This window comes from Salvelinus sp. IW2-2015, linkage group LG13 (genome assembly GCF_002910315.2).
Source record: "Salvelinus sp. IW2-2015 linkage group LG13, ASM291031v2, whole genome shotgun sequence".
NCBI lineage: Eukaryota > Metazoa > Chordata > Actinopteri > Salmoniformes > Salmonidae > Salvelinus > Salvelinus sp. IW2-2015.
This window is the reverse complement of record NC_036853.1, coordinates 29,601,641-29,616,282: the sequence shown is the minus strand read 5'-3', so window position 1 is coordinate 29,616,282 and position 14,642 is coordinate 29,601,641. Positions and strand designations below refer to the sequence as shown.

Below are 14,642 nucleotides of genomic sequence, written 5' to 3'. Positions count from 1 at the left end.
ATGACAAAAGGAGAAAGAGCATGCAGCAAAGCCCCACGGTTACACAGATTATGATTATTATAAGAATTAAGATGTTGTAGAACAATGAATAATCATTATGTTAGCAAGAGATGAGTTGACAGATAGGTGCTAAGGAATGGGCTGGGAAATCCCAGCCATTTTACCCATTCGTATAGCTATAACTTCTTCTACTGTTTGCCGTTTTGCTGTCAACTATCAAAATAATTCACAAATTAAAAAGAATCTACATCCATAAGTGATCACCTCGCCTTGTTTGGATACAGAAATGCACAATGTAAGAACAGTTGATTTGATAAAGGGGTCCAGAGCATTCTCTTAATAAAGAGAATGACTGATATATCTTGTAGGAGCATGCCGCTACCTCATACATCTAGGGGATACATTTGACCCTTTATTTCCTACCATTGTTCCCCACGTGGCTGCATACATGTATTAATACTCAGAGAGACAGACAAGAAACTAGTTAAAGTGCACCAAAAGCTCTTTATTATTAACCGTGTGACACAAACAGCAGCAAGGGACGGACTGGGAACATGGCTACGTCCCACATGACACGCTATTCTCTATATAGTGCGCTACCTTTGAACAGCTCATAGGGCTTAAGGTAGAGCACTACAGAGTGAATGGAGTGGGACGGGCCCAATGAAGAGGAAGGTCGGAATCAGATCTTGTTGAAAGCTGCTACGTCAACACTCTGGACCTGCAGAACAAGAGACTAGAGATAACATTCATCAAAATAAAGTACATAACCATTTCTAATTTGGGAATGCTAACCTGTACAAAGTGTCAGTTACATTTTTATATTTCATTGTGGACCCCCGAAGGATTACGTGTGTGTGTGCTGTACTCACAAAGTCCTCGAACTTTGTAATCTCCTCCTCTAGCAGGTCTGTCCCGACCTTGTCGTCCTCGACAACACACTGGATCTGTAGCTTCCGGATACCATAACCCACAGGAACCAGCTTAGACTGACCCCAAAGTAGACCGTCAGCGACAACAGACCTCACACATTCCTCCAGCTTAGCCATGTCTGTCTCATCATCCCACTGTAAGAGAGGGGAGGGAGGGAGGTGGGGTATAGAGAGAGGGCAGGGGAGAGAGGGATGGGGAGATAGTAATGTCAGGAACACAAACACACAGAGGAAGAGACCAAAATTCCATTCATATTTTTTTTTTAAATACAGTATAGTGATTGGAGAAAGTATTAGGAAAAGCCCGGGGTCTATGTGACATACAGGCTTGACGTCCAATAGGATGGAGGACTTTGCGATGAGGGTGGGTTTCTTTGCCTTCTTCTCTGCATACTCGTTCAGCCTCTGCTCTTTGATTCGCTCAGCCTCCGCATCCTCCTCTTCATCGCTGCCGAACAAGTCCATATCATCATCTTCATCCTCCACTGGGGGGCTGGTCTTCTGCTGCTGGACAGAGGTTCCCTGAAGAGAAGAGGTGGTTGAAATACACACACATATATTGTACCAGACATATATTGTACCAGACATAAACTATGAAATAACACATTTCATATTTGAGATTCTTCAAAGTAGCCACCCTTTGCCTTGATGGCAGCTTTGCACACTCTTTGCATTCCCTCAACCAGCTTCATGAGGTAGTCACCTGGAATGCATTTCAATTAACAGGTGTGCCTTGTTAAAAGTTAATTTGTGGAATTTCTTTCCTTCTTAATGCATTTGAGCCAATCAGTTATGTTGTGACAATGTAGGGGTGGTATACACAAAATAGCTCTAGTTGGTAAAAGATCAAGTTCATATTATGGCAAGGACAGCTCAAATAAGCAAAGAGAAACCACAGTGCATCCCTACTTTAAGACATGAAGGTCAGTCAATCTGGAAAATTTCAAGACCTTTGAAAGATTCTTCAAGTCCAGTCGCAAAAACCATCAAGCACTATGATGAAACTGGCTCTCATGAGGACCGCCACAGGAAAGGAAGAGTTACCTCTGCTGCAGAGGATAAGTTCATTAGAGTTACCAGCCTCAGAAATTGTAGCCCAAATAAATGCTTCAGAGTTCAAGTAACAAACACATCTCAACATCAACTGTTGAGATGTATACGTCAGGCCTTCATGGTCAATTGCTGCAAAGAAACCACTACTAAAGGACACCAATAAGAAGAAGAGACTTGCTTGGGCCAAGAAACACGAGCAATGGACATTAGACCTGTGGAAATCTGTCCTTTGGTCTGATGAGTCCATATTTGAGAATTTTGGGTCCAACCGCTGTGTCTTTGAAATACACAAAGTAGGTGAACGGATGATCTCTGCATGTGTGGTTGCCACGGTGAAGCATGGAGGAGGAGGTGTGATGGTGCTTTGCTGGTGACACTTTCAGTGATTTATTTAGAATTCAAGGCACACTTAACCAGCATGGCTATCACAGCATTCTGCAGTGATACGTCATCCCATCTGGTTTGCACTTAGTGGGACTATCATTTGTTTTTCAACAGAACAATGACCCAACACACCTCCAGGCTGTGTAAGGGCTATTTGACCAAGAAGGAGAGTGATGGAGTGCTGCATCCGATGACCTGGCCTCCACAATTACATGACCTCAACCAAATTGAGATGGTTTGGGATGAGTTGGACCACAGCGTGAACGAAAAGCAGCCAACAAGTGCTCAGCATATGACTGTTGGACTGTTGGAAAGGCATTCCGGGTGAAGCCAAGAGTGTGCAAAGCTGTCATCAAGGCAAAGGGTGGCTACTTTGAAGAATCTAAAATATAATTAGATTTGTTGAATACTTTTTGGGTTACTACTTGATTCCATATGTGTAATTTCATAGTTTCAATGTCTTCACTATTATTTGACAATGTAGAAAATAGTAAGAAATACATTTAAAAAACCTTGAAGGTGTGTCCAAACTTTTGACTGGTACCACACACACACGGGTAGACATATGAACATAATAAAAATATATGCAGCTTTGTGTGACGTCAGAAGATTCAGTCTGCACTCAAAATAGTCCATGGCTACTTGTCTCGTAAGAATGACATCTGTCGAAAGATACTGGCCACTTAGCAGATTATTTTATTCAAAGCGACAGACAGTGAGTGCATGCATTTTTAGTATGTGTATGCGATGGCATTGCGCACACCATGCTCTTCCCGACTAAGCCACATAGGACCAGAGCGAGGGACTTACGTTTGTACAGGGGGCTGCAGAGACTGGGGCTGCAGCTGGCGAAGGTGATTTCTCCAGCACCGCTACCCGACGCTCCAATTTAGACAGAGCCAACCGCAGGTCCTCCACCACTTAAACACACACAAAGGAAGTCAGTAAGATTACAGATGAGTTATAACATCTGTAATACATATTAGACATTCTGTATACAAATAGGGAAACAAACACCTTTCAGTAACATTACAGAAGGGTAATTTGATCTCTATACATGTGGACACACATACATACACTGAACAAAAATATGAAAACGCAACATGCGACAATTGCACCGATTTTACTGAGTTACAGTTCATATAAGGAAATCAGTCAATTTAAATGAATTCATTAGGCCCTAATCTATGGATTTCACATGACTGGGCAGGGGTGCAGCCACGGGTAGGCCTGGGAGGGCATAGGCCCACACACTTGGGAGCCAGGCCCAGCCAATCAGAATAATTTTTTCCCCACAAAGGGCTTTATTAGTCAGAAATACTCCTCAGTTTCATCAGCTGTCTGGTCTCAGACGATCCCGCAGGTGAAGAAGCCGATTGTGGAGGTCCTGGGCTGGCGTGGTTACAGTCTGCGGTTGAGAGGCGGGTTGGATGTACTGCCAAATTCTCTAAAACCACGTTGGAGGCGGCGTATGGTAGAGAAATTAACATTCTATTCTCTGGCAACAGCTCTGGTGGACATTCCTGCAGTCAGCATGCCAATTGCACTCTCGCTCAACTTGAGACATCCGTGGCATTGTGTTGAAACCAAACTGCACCTTTTAGTGGCCTTTTGTCCACAGCACAAGGTGCACCTGTATTGATTAGTGATGCACCGATATTACATTTTTGGCCGATACCAATATCCAATATTTTCCTTGCTAAAAAGATACCCGATATTTAGAATTTTAGCTGCCTTTTAAGCATTCTAGCAGTTAATAGTTAACACACACACGGATGCAGCGGTCTAAGGCACTGCATCTCAGTGCAAGAGACGTCACTACAGTCCCTGGTTCGAATCCAGGCTGCATCACATCCGACCGTGATTGGGAGTCCCATAGGGCGGCGCACAATTGGTCTAGCGTCATCTGCACCGTCATTGTAAATAATAATTTGTTCTTAACTGACTTGCCTAGTTAAATAAAAGGTTACACACACGCACACCAAAAAGTAATTTTGTTGGCATTTACGTATGTCCACATTACCAGTAAAACATACATACATCAAAACCTTTTTTTTTTCACTTACTTGCTGTGCTGTTTCGTGGTTCATTTGTTCAGTCGTTTCATTCTCAACCAGGATTTATATGGAATGTCGTTTGGGTCTTTGCGTGTCAAAAAAGATACACGTAAAATAAAACTATTTGACGTGTCCAATAACAACAATCTGTTTCAGTAGCTATAGTTAGCTAGCTAACTATATAGCTAGGTGTCATCTAAAATAACCCTAATTCATATGACAGTTCTTATTTGATTAATGGTGGTCAGACCCATCTGTGTGAAGCTAGCCACAATAAGGATTACGCACAATAGTGGACTTTGCGGTTAGCCTTCAAAATAAAAGTATGGCATAATTCTACTATTTGTATTCAATTTCAATAGGCGAACAACAAGTGGCAACCTAGCTAATACTTACTCACAAGGATTCCTAAATCATTGCTAAGAATAATGAAAATGACTGCAGTTTCTACTGGTCATTGTTTTCAGGCTGGTTGTATTGGTGCCAGCTAGGTACCAAGCTAAAGCTAGCTATCCCAGAAGTTGGGGTTGAACAATTGATGCTTTATTACCAACGCAGTATTGTAAACACATCGTTCGTGGCCGGAGTTTGCAGACTTTTGTACAGCTTTGACAGTGCTACTGTATCTTTTTTGACACGCAAAGACCCAAACGGCGTTCCATAGTATATATGTCGTGAAGCTAATAGCAGTGATGCTATTACTGTGTAACTCCGGTAGGGCAACATCTGAAAAATAGCGCACTTGGTAGTGTGTACCGGTGCTCGACCAGTCAGCGAAAACCAACATCACCCACGACAGAGAACGGTTGCTTGTCAAGGGCAACGTACTCTTTCAAATGACTGCTCGACTTGTTGACTGCTCGATCCACACAGGAGACATTGTGTGGGCTAGGTTAGGAATGCTGTGTTGCACGTTTAGCGTAAAATTTCACGTGGCGTTATTACGTCATGTACCTAAGCTATATAGGTATGCACGGTAGCTTTGACATCGGTTTTTAACATCGGTGTTAAACTAGACATAGGGCCGATGTTGATGTCGGTATTTTTAGCTAATATCGGTTGATTCCGATATGTTCACTAGTATATCATGCATCCCTAGTAATGATCATGCTGTTCAATCAGCTTCTTGATACGCCACACCTGTCAGGTGGATGGATCATCTTGGCAAAGGAGAAATGCTCACTAACAGGGATGTAAACAAAGTTCTGGACAACATTTTTATGTGTATGGAACATTTTGGGGATCTTCCACTTCAACTCATGACACATGGGACCAAAACTTTAAAATGTTGCGTTTATATTTTTGTTCAGTATACACACACACACCTTGGTTCAGACTGTGGTTCTCTAGCTCCAGACTCTTAATCCGTGTGATGAGTTCGCCTTGATCTCCTGCCCCATTAGCTGCACTCTGAACACACACACACGAAAGAGTGTCAGCATGTCACTATAAGCATATCACCAGCAAACTCTAGTGGCTAAACTCAGGTACCACCACAACCAGTTAAATTGAGGAGACAGGGCAGACATGAAGAGAATGAGCAACACATATCACCTGTACACATAAATAACCACCATCACCTAGAGGCACAGATTGGACAACGACAGCTACAATTGCAGCTCATGCAAAGCGGTCTCACTCAGGAATAAAAAGTACTTTAGAGTCTGTGGTCATGGTGATGATCAGAGGAAAGTTTCAGGAAATCCAGGTAACCCCTCTGGAGCATTATACATGGGAGGTGTCCAAATATTAGAATCCTGAAGTTGACCAATCACAACTCTTCAAAAACCAAAGAAACAAGTGTCCATCTCAGCACCACCTAGAGAGAGAGTAAGCTCAGTGGAGGGTGGACATGGACAGGGCAGACTATGGAGACAGACAGAGAGAGAAGCAGACCCATCATACAGGGAGAATGAAGGAAGGTGGTTGGGTTTGTTTGTGTGAGTGTGTGTGCACAAGTCTGTGACATTGCTCTTAGTGGGGGGGGGGGGGTCTGGCTACTGTCACACAGGGTGGGACACTTACGGGATGGGGGTTCTGGGGTTGATCAAAGCCTCTGCTAGGTAACAGCGAATTCTTCAGCTGGGGTGCGGGGAGGGAAGGAGGAAGGGAAAGAGGGAGAGAGTTGAATGAGGTTGGAGATGCAGAAGGGACACTAGCAGAAAGAGAGAGAAAGCTACAAAAGAGGATCAGGCAAAGTTAAAGTATACCCAGGGTTGGTCTAAAGAGGAATCCGAGAAATTAATGGCTAGCCAGCAATGCAAGAAATCATGCTTTCGGGAAGAAAAAAAATGAAATCTTGCTTCATGAATACGACCCAGGGTATTCAATGCTCTTAGCAGCAGTTCAGGGTCAAGGTATCCACACCTTGCTTTTCCCTGTGACATGTAGCCTTAGCCGTGTGGTCACATATAGCTGGTTCAGCCTAGCTTACACGTTTGTGTGTGTGTGTGTGACCATGTAACAGAAACTAAACATACAGGGACTGCTGTAGAAAACTAGCCGGCTGGCTAAAACTGGCATATTTACAGTAATGGTGTGCACTGTCCCTGTAAAACGGCATTTAATAAAGTATCTTACTTTCAGTGCAGCTTTAAAGCAGATAGTGGGAGAGATGGGGTGTGTGAAGGCTCAGATGTGTATTATATTACACTCACTCCTGCTAGAGACTTCTGGATGTTTTCCCTGGCCCGGGCTATGTCCTGCAGGATGGTGTTGGCTCCCAGCTCCTATAGGGCACAGTACAGGAGACCAGGTCTGACAGGATGTAGGCATACACACACCAGAGACGTATCAAGTTTTAAGTACAGCGAAACGCCTTTCTTGCTTCCCAACAATGCAGTAATCGATATCAGGTGGCGACACGTGTGAGGAAAAGACAGACAATGTGGGGGAGAGCATTGGCACACACATACACCCAAACTAAAGAGATGCTCTACCTACCTGTGCTGGGTGTGAGGTGCTGTTAATGCGTTCGTAGAAGTGTCTCTCCGCATCATCATAGCGAGGCTTATCAAACCAGATCTTTTCCTGGACAAAGTAGTCTACTGCTGAACTCATGGTGCTACACGGACAGAGAGAGAGAGAGAGAGAGGGACAGAGAGGAGGCAGAGAGAGAGAGAGAGGGACAGAAAGAGGATAACAAATGGTTAGTAAAGTAACATTCAGTCCATCAGAAAGCTTGTGTCCCTCTGTTTTAACCATCTGTGTCCCACTATTTACAGACAAGACCACTTCTCTTTCCCAGTCACCCCCACACTAACATCATCCTTAGAAGTAAGCTACATCTTTGAAAACCACTAACATTGAGTAAAATAAATCAAGCATGCAAAAAATAAATGGAAAAGGATAACATCTAAAACCAAATAAAACAACAAAGTGACAAATGAGCAAGCAAAACACAAAGTTAAATAAATTATGTGAAACAAGCAAATGAACCAAATCAAGACACAGACAACACTAAAAAGGAGAAAAAAAATAAGGGGGAATAAAGGAGAAAGAGTAAATGAAGCTGGCTGTGTTTGTAGAGGTCCAGTCTCCTGGGATGGGTCATACTTGTCCCTCAGAGGGCCGGTGCAGGCGACCGATGGCGGTTGTGGTAACAATGTTGCCGACACCACAGCATCTTCTTGCCCACGAGCCCCCTCCTCTCTGTCTGCTCCTGTTGACTCAGCAGGTACAATCTGGCGGTAACTGTAGAAACGGCTCTCTGCAGCCTCGTAGCGTCTCTGGTCCAGCCAAACCCTCTCACTGTCTGGATGCAGGAAGTAACAGACTCCTCCCATCGACATGGCCACACCTTCCTCCTCTGTGACGTCAGCAGGCTCCTCCTCCTCCTGAATGGTGCGCAGAGCGTGGAAGACTTCGAGCTTCCCCTGTGAGACCACGGCTTCTTCTTCTACCACTTCTTCTTCCTCCTCCTCCTCCTCTTCTTCAACAAGACTCTGTGGGTGGTCTCCACTACCTCTGGAGGTTGAGGGAGCGTTGGGGTTGGTACGTGAGGTGGAAGCTCCACCACCCAGGTTGTTGCCGGTGGGAGAGCGGTTGTTTCCATAGAGGCTCTGGTAGAAGGCTGCCTCGGCCCGGTCGTAGAGAGGTTTCTCCAGCCACACGTCCCTCAGCAGCTCCATGGGGAGACAGGGGAGCCCATTCACTGGCTGGCCAGGGGCCGGGGTCAGTGGGGATGTGGAGGCTGCCTGGGGGGTCTGGGCCAGGGACAGGTACCCCTCGTCTGGCGTGGCTGGTGTGCTGGGGCTGTTGGCAGGGAGGGCTAGGAAATCTGGGGCTTCTGGCTGCAGGGGCTCTGCAACAATGCAATGCTCTTTGGCGACTATGGGTGGATGGTTGCTGGGGTGGTTCGGGGCTTGGGGTGATAGTGAGGGTTGAGGGGAGGTGGGGTGGTTGACAGTAGTCAGGGTTGGGGGTGAGCCGCTGGGCCGTGTCATCGCACCGTTGGCAGAGTGTGCCAACCAGCACTGATACAGACTCTCAGCCTGCTCATATACACTGCGGTCAAACCACACTGAACCACACTCAGACCGCAGGCCGAGCAGGACCACGCCGGGGGAGTCAGGAACAGGGTCGGGAGAGGTACGGCTACTGCCCCCCTGGCAAAGCTGGGGCTCCTCCCCTTTCTCCTGGCCAGGTGGTGGTGGTGGCAGCTGAGTCACCATGGCAACAGGAGCCGGGCGGTTATCGGGTTGAGCGGAGCGTTTACGACGGCGACGCCTCTTCCCACTGCGTTTCCCATTGCTGTCTCCGTTCACGCTGCTACTCTCTGGGGAGGACGAAGCGGCACCACCCCCGTTCCTCTGACCTCCCTCCACTGCCAACTCAGTGGTACAGTCCACCTGGCAGCGTCTGGAAGGGAGATCAGGATCGGACTGGTCCATTGCTGAACACAAGGGGTTCCTCTGAGGCATCATCTTTGATCCGAAGCAGAGAAAGAGAGTGACAGGGACAGGCTAGAGGGTTAGTTACACAGAGAGGAATTTAGAGAGACAGATAGATCCATATAGATTATATGTCTTTTAAATATCTTATAATTTTAGTATCTTTGTAAATTTTACTTACAAAGCAACTTTCAGTTTAACAGAGCTAAGAGAGAATTCAACAGACCAATCCCAGAATGCTTTTAGGCATGCAGGAAAGGAAGACAGCGGAAAAGAAAGTGAAAAGAACCAGATCAAGCAGACCAATAGATTATGAAAAATGAACTGAACGATGGATGATGTCCACTTCACTGGTTGTGTTTGAAGAACACAAACAAGAGAAAAAAAGTATTCAAAGTGTACACTAAGTAACATAGGCTAGTGCCTCTTTCACAAGTTTTACTCCCATTTCATGCCTTCTGAACACAACTCCTGATGTCCAATGTTACAATCTGGAGTTCTTGTGATTCTCATACTTCAGAGGCTACCCATAGTAGATAAACACCCCTTTAACCAGCATGTCTCTGGACTACTTCTATTCAGGTCTACACGGGAGGTAGAGGACACAACATTGTATCTTTCCCATTATGGAGTCTGTGAGAAAATGGGCAGCGCCATTGAGGCCAGCTCCATTTTGAAGTAGTCAATTTTCTTATTTTATTACTTCTATGAGTTGGTAAACAAACTGAAAGGGTGCATACTGCCACCTGGAGTGTGTTGCTTGAACAGGTATTGGGCCAAGGTTGACGATTTACTGCCACCTGCAGTTATGTAATGCTTGCTCATTTTAGTATTTGTTTTACCCTTATTTTACCAGGTAAATTGAGAGAGAACACATTCTCATTTACAGCAACGACCTGGGGAATAGTTACAGGGGAGAGGAGGGGGGATGAATGAGCCAATTGGAGTATAATTCATTGGCTGAGTCCTACTGATGACCTGGATGGAATTATGTGATGCCTCCTTAACCGATAGAAAGTCCCACCCAGTTGACTACTTCGAAATGGTGAAACTGTAAAGACGACTATCACAAGCAAATGCCAATAATGACAGCATATATCAACATGCAAATTCTGCATGCAAACTGAAAAGGTTTCTGCATAGCCTTAAAGGGCAAAACGTGTAATATGATCACTCAGCAAGGTTACTGGGCGGCCTTGGAGAATGAATGACGTGTTGTGTAGTGGTGAATGGTGATAGCAGTAACAGCACTGGCATGCTCAGTCAGAACTAATGCAGGTAAGACCAACTCGCACTGTGGAGCGGACCAAGTGGCACCCTATTCCGTTTATAGTGCTAGAGCTCTGGTCAAAAGTAGTGTACTATAAAGGGAATAGGGTGCAATGTGGGACAAATCCTGTGTGTTCTGTGTACACAGCATAGAAAGAGAATCATAGATGCTATACAGTATGTCTACACAACATAACCTGCCACAGTCATTAGCAGTGTGGGATGCAGCTGTGGTTTTGATGAAGGAGGACGGTCCATGCATCATTCATGATTCATACAGTAGCATTGTGAAACAGGAAATACATTTCCTTATACCGATTTCCATGTTTTTACCCCAATTGTTTTTAGGCCTACTAATATCAAACTTGGCTGTAGGATACTATTGCTGAGCAATGTGCTTTAAATTATATTTAAAAAAATGTGTTTATTGTCACAATTATTCAAATCTTGATGAATTCACCATTCAGAAAATGATTTTGTGCATGACAGGTGTGTGTATAGTTGGCCTATATGAAACCCTATGTAACTCACCTTCCTTGGTGAGCATAAGACCAAAAACGGTCGTGATTAGATTAGAATGTTCAACATGTTCATCCATTCAGCAGCCGCCAGCCATGAACAAACAAACAAACATTATAGCCTAATACGCCATACAGACCTACCGGAAAACCAACACTTTTGGGAATAGGGTACAGTATAGGCGTGTACAGTGTGTTTACAGTAGCCTAAATGGTGGCAGCTTCATAAGTAGTCTAAAGTGCCTTCACTTCCTTTTGGATCCTCCCCATGGAGCATGCAAGAGCAACGTGTTAAAGAGGAAATCTAAGGTATTTCTTCAATGCCTGCCTTTGGAGTGGGGCCATGTGGGGGTGGGAAAGGCTATAAAGACTGCATCGTTGCAACGAAAACGTTTAGATGTGTATGTCATTAGAGGAATAATCAATAGCCTAAACCACATTTTACTAATGTTAGGCTACACGTCGCAATCATACTCACTTTTCCAATTCTTGAGAACATAGAAAAGGGGACAGAGGCATACTATTAGAGGTTGTCGTATTGTAAACAGTGACAAGACACAGTAATACATTATAGCTTGTTATTAGCTGACTAACAGCAACATTGTATCAACCGCGGAGCTATTCCTTTGTTTGATCGGTGTTAACGTTACAATGCAACTATTTCAGGTCACCAGCTCGCACTGCCACTGCAGTGTCGACATCTTCAATCGCTCTCAAGATATCGAGGCAGGTTGTGACAAATTAAAGCCTTAATACACATCTATATTCATTAGCAACGAATTCGCTGAAAATGTTGGATTATTTTAATATGTTTCCTAAATATCTCCGTTTACGTAGACATTCATTTTTAGCCGGTCGGCCCCGTCTTGGGCGCCCATCATGGCTTCACGACATTTCTCTTTTCTTTACCATTCACATTATTTCTCCCTCCCACCAAACAAGTTGACTAACGACTCACATGTTAATTTCTCGAGAATCCCCGGCTCGAAAAGCGAACTGTCAGTTACTTACTGTTCTGTATGTCGGTGGTTAACCGGGCCGGTGGTCCTCGTGCGATTGTTCAGCTGGGAGCCTAGAACAGAAAGAGTGACGAGTGGGAAAATAAAATGCGTGTGAACCGAAGGGGAGGGGGAAAGGGCCCTGTTTTTTTAAACACCCGGTTGTTTTACACTCAAACGCTGAAAATAGTATTTTTTAATCCACATATTATGAATGTCCAGAACAGTGTATTAATGATTTTGTTTTTAATTATTTTTGTCCATCAGTTTTATTTAGGGTTGGTATGTTCCCACTGCACTTGCTCATGACTGAATCAAGAACTAAATCATTAATTATTTCGCCAGCAGGCTGAATTCATTGACCATCGTTTGTCACCACCTTTCAAAGTGTGGCATTATGGTTATAAAAATTTTCAGACTTGCGACGACATGTCAACTACATGCACTTTACATAAATCATATGATCAAAGGTCCGTTTTTGATGAAGTCGCTGCAGTTGCTTCTCACTAACCGCACCATGCAGCCGTCATCTGCATTGTGAGAGGCACTATTTGTCAACCAATCATTAGGGTTGTTTTAACCACGCTAACCTATCGTAGCAGGCGTAAATGAAAACGGCTGAGCGGACTTTCCTCATCCAGGTTTCAGCGGAAACGGAAACTAGATTGAATTAGCTGTATCACTTATGTAGCACTATATTGTATCACTCCAATAGGGTATCCATCCGCGCGGCAGGATACATTCCGAGTAATTTCAGATTAGTCCAGTGTACCGGGGCACTACTTCCACCTCTTCATTTTCTCTGCTCATTCCAGAAAGGATTCGTTTGATAAGAGCTGTATGTTGGAGTGCATAAGCATACCCGCAGATATTCAATAGCTCGGAGCAGCTAGCCTCTCCATCAGGGTGCTCTGCTGTCCTCCCACTCGGTGTGATTTGTGCCATCTCGTTTGGGTTGCGTCCTAGTGACAGTGTACTAATTTGGGCGATACTCGGTTTAGTCTACTAGTTTTGCGGCGCTGAGGTTGGTCTTAGTTGTCTGCATGACTTGTCAATCAACCGGAACTCTCCCGGTTATAGCCTTCAGGTTCGTGGACCTCGCCTAGCCCGCACGATCGGGAGACTGTATGTTTCGCTCCAGCGGGCTTGCAGTTCTCCTTTGAGAGTGAGCTAGGTGCACCACTATGGGATCAATATCATGCCAAATATATTGTAATGAAACAGCACGGAGCAGGTCTCGAACCCTCGACCTTTTAGCCCGAGGTCTGGCGCGCTATCGACTGTGCCGCAAAAGCATGCTCGTGCGGCAGAGTCGATTTCCGCGCGAATAAACCCAGGGTCGGTACAATATTCACAAATGTAAATCACTATCCACAAACAAACACTTTTTGATTCGTATTTGTAAATCGATATATTGCATTATATATTTTTTATAACTGCAGATATGCAGGTCATTTCCAAGGGCCTTAAGTAAAATGATTGCCATAAAGATTTGCACATAGTAGTGATATGGCAAACCTGCAACTCTATATTCGGCCTACAGTCCAAACACTTAAAAGACACCCTCACCCTGAGGATATAGGGTGTGTCTTTTAAGTGTTTGGACTGCAAGCCTTGGAAGCACTTAAGTCACCTGACTTTTGGCAGGGATTTGATGATTGGCTACCCTGCAGCTCCATATTTGGAAGCACTTAGGTCAACTGACTTTTGCCAGGGATTTGACAATTGATGACAAGAAAAAGACAAGACAAAGGTTGAAAACCAAACACTTAAAAGACACACCCTATCCCCTCAGCCCTCAAATTAAGTGGACCCTTCTGTTGACGTTTCATGACGTCTGACGAGTATACACTTGCAGGACAAGGGGCAAGGGAGGAAGGAATGATTTTTAAATGGACCACCCTTGGCCGGAAATTTGTCACTCGTTCACAGCAATGATTGTGTTTTCAGCCACCGGCTTGTGGTTATTTATATGCGCTGCAGTCAATTATGAGTGCATGCCTACTTATATTAAATATATAATTTAATATCCACCTACTGTATAATAGCTAGCAAATTAATTCACTAACTAACGTTAGCCTGCCTAGCTTGAACTTCTGAAGGAAAATGTTTTATTAATACAATTTCCAAAAGATAACCAAACCAAAATATATGTAACTTACATTTTGCGAGACATGTTTGTGCCGTCATGTGCATCAGTAGCACAATTTCTAACTTATTTGCATTTGTTTTCGCTTACACTTGTATGTTGACTTCTCCATTGATGTTGTTTTTAAGTTTTTGCGGACTTCTCTTAGGGGATGTACAATCGTCGCAAATTGAATTATGGGGAGTTTCGACTCCGGAGTGAACATAATTGTACACTCGCAAAGCTGATTAAAAACGAGGGCTGAGGGGCTTATGCTGCAAACTTCCCTTGCTAGGCTAATCATTTGGACCGCCCTCCAAAATGGCGACGGGGATTCCCCCAGGGGCATAAGGCGAGGGTAAGTGGACGAGGGTGTTTGGACCTCGGCCAAAAAGTTCTCACACATATAAA

General features: G+C 44.4%; 1 protein-coding gene across 4 annotated transcripts; it reads right to left on the bottom strand.

Moving 5' to 3' along the window:
- Positions 1-484: 484 nt before the first annotated feature.
- On the bottom strand, positions 485-12,295 carry eef1db (eukaryotic translation elongation factor 1 delta b (guanine nucleotide exchange protein)). Of its 4 annotated transcripts, none has more exons than XM_023997960.2 (9): positions 12,117-12,201; positions 7,370-7,490; positions 7,084-7,155; positions 6,452-6,508; positions 5,752-5,836; positions 3,180-3,289; positions 1,257-1,454; positions 873-1,067; positions 485-721 (listed from the first exon to the last, which is right to left on the bottom strand). In XM_023997960.2, exons 2-9 carry the CDS (start codon positions 7,484-7,486, stop codon positions 683-685), a joined length of 873 nt encoding a protein of 290 aa, XP_023853728.1. In that variant the 5' UTR covers positions 7,487-7,490; positions 12,117-12,201; the 3' UTR covers positions 485-682. The 4 variants fall into 4 exon arrangements, with proteins under 4 accessions (XP_023853728.1, XP_070302318.1, XP_070302319.1 ...); XM_070446217.1 differs by lacking the exon at positions 12,117-12,201 and adding an exon at positions 7,982-9,351; XM_070446218.1 differs by lacking the exon at positions 6,452-6,508 and having other exon boundaries at positions 12,117-12,295.
- Between the last annotated feature and the right edge of the window lie 2,347 nt (positions 12,296-14,642).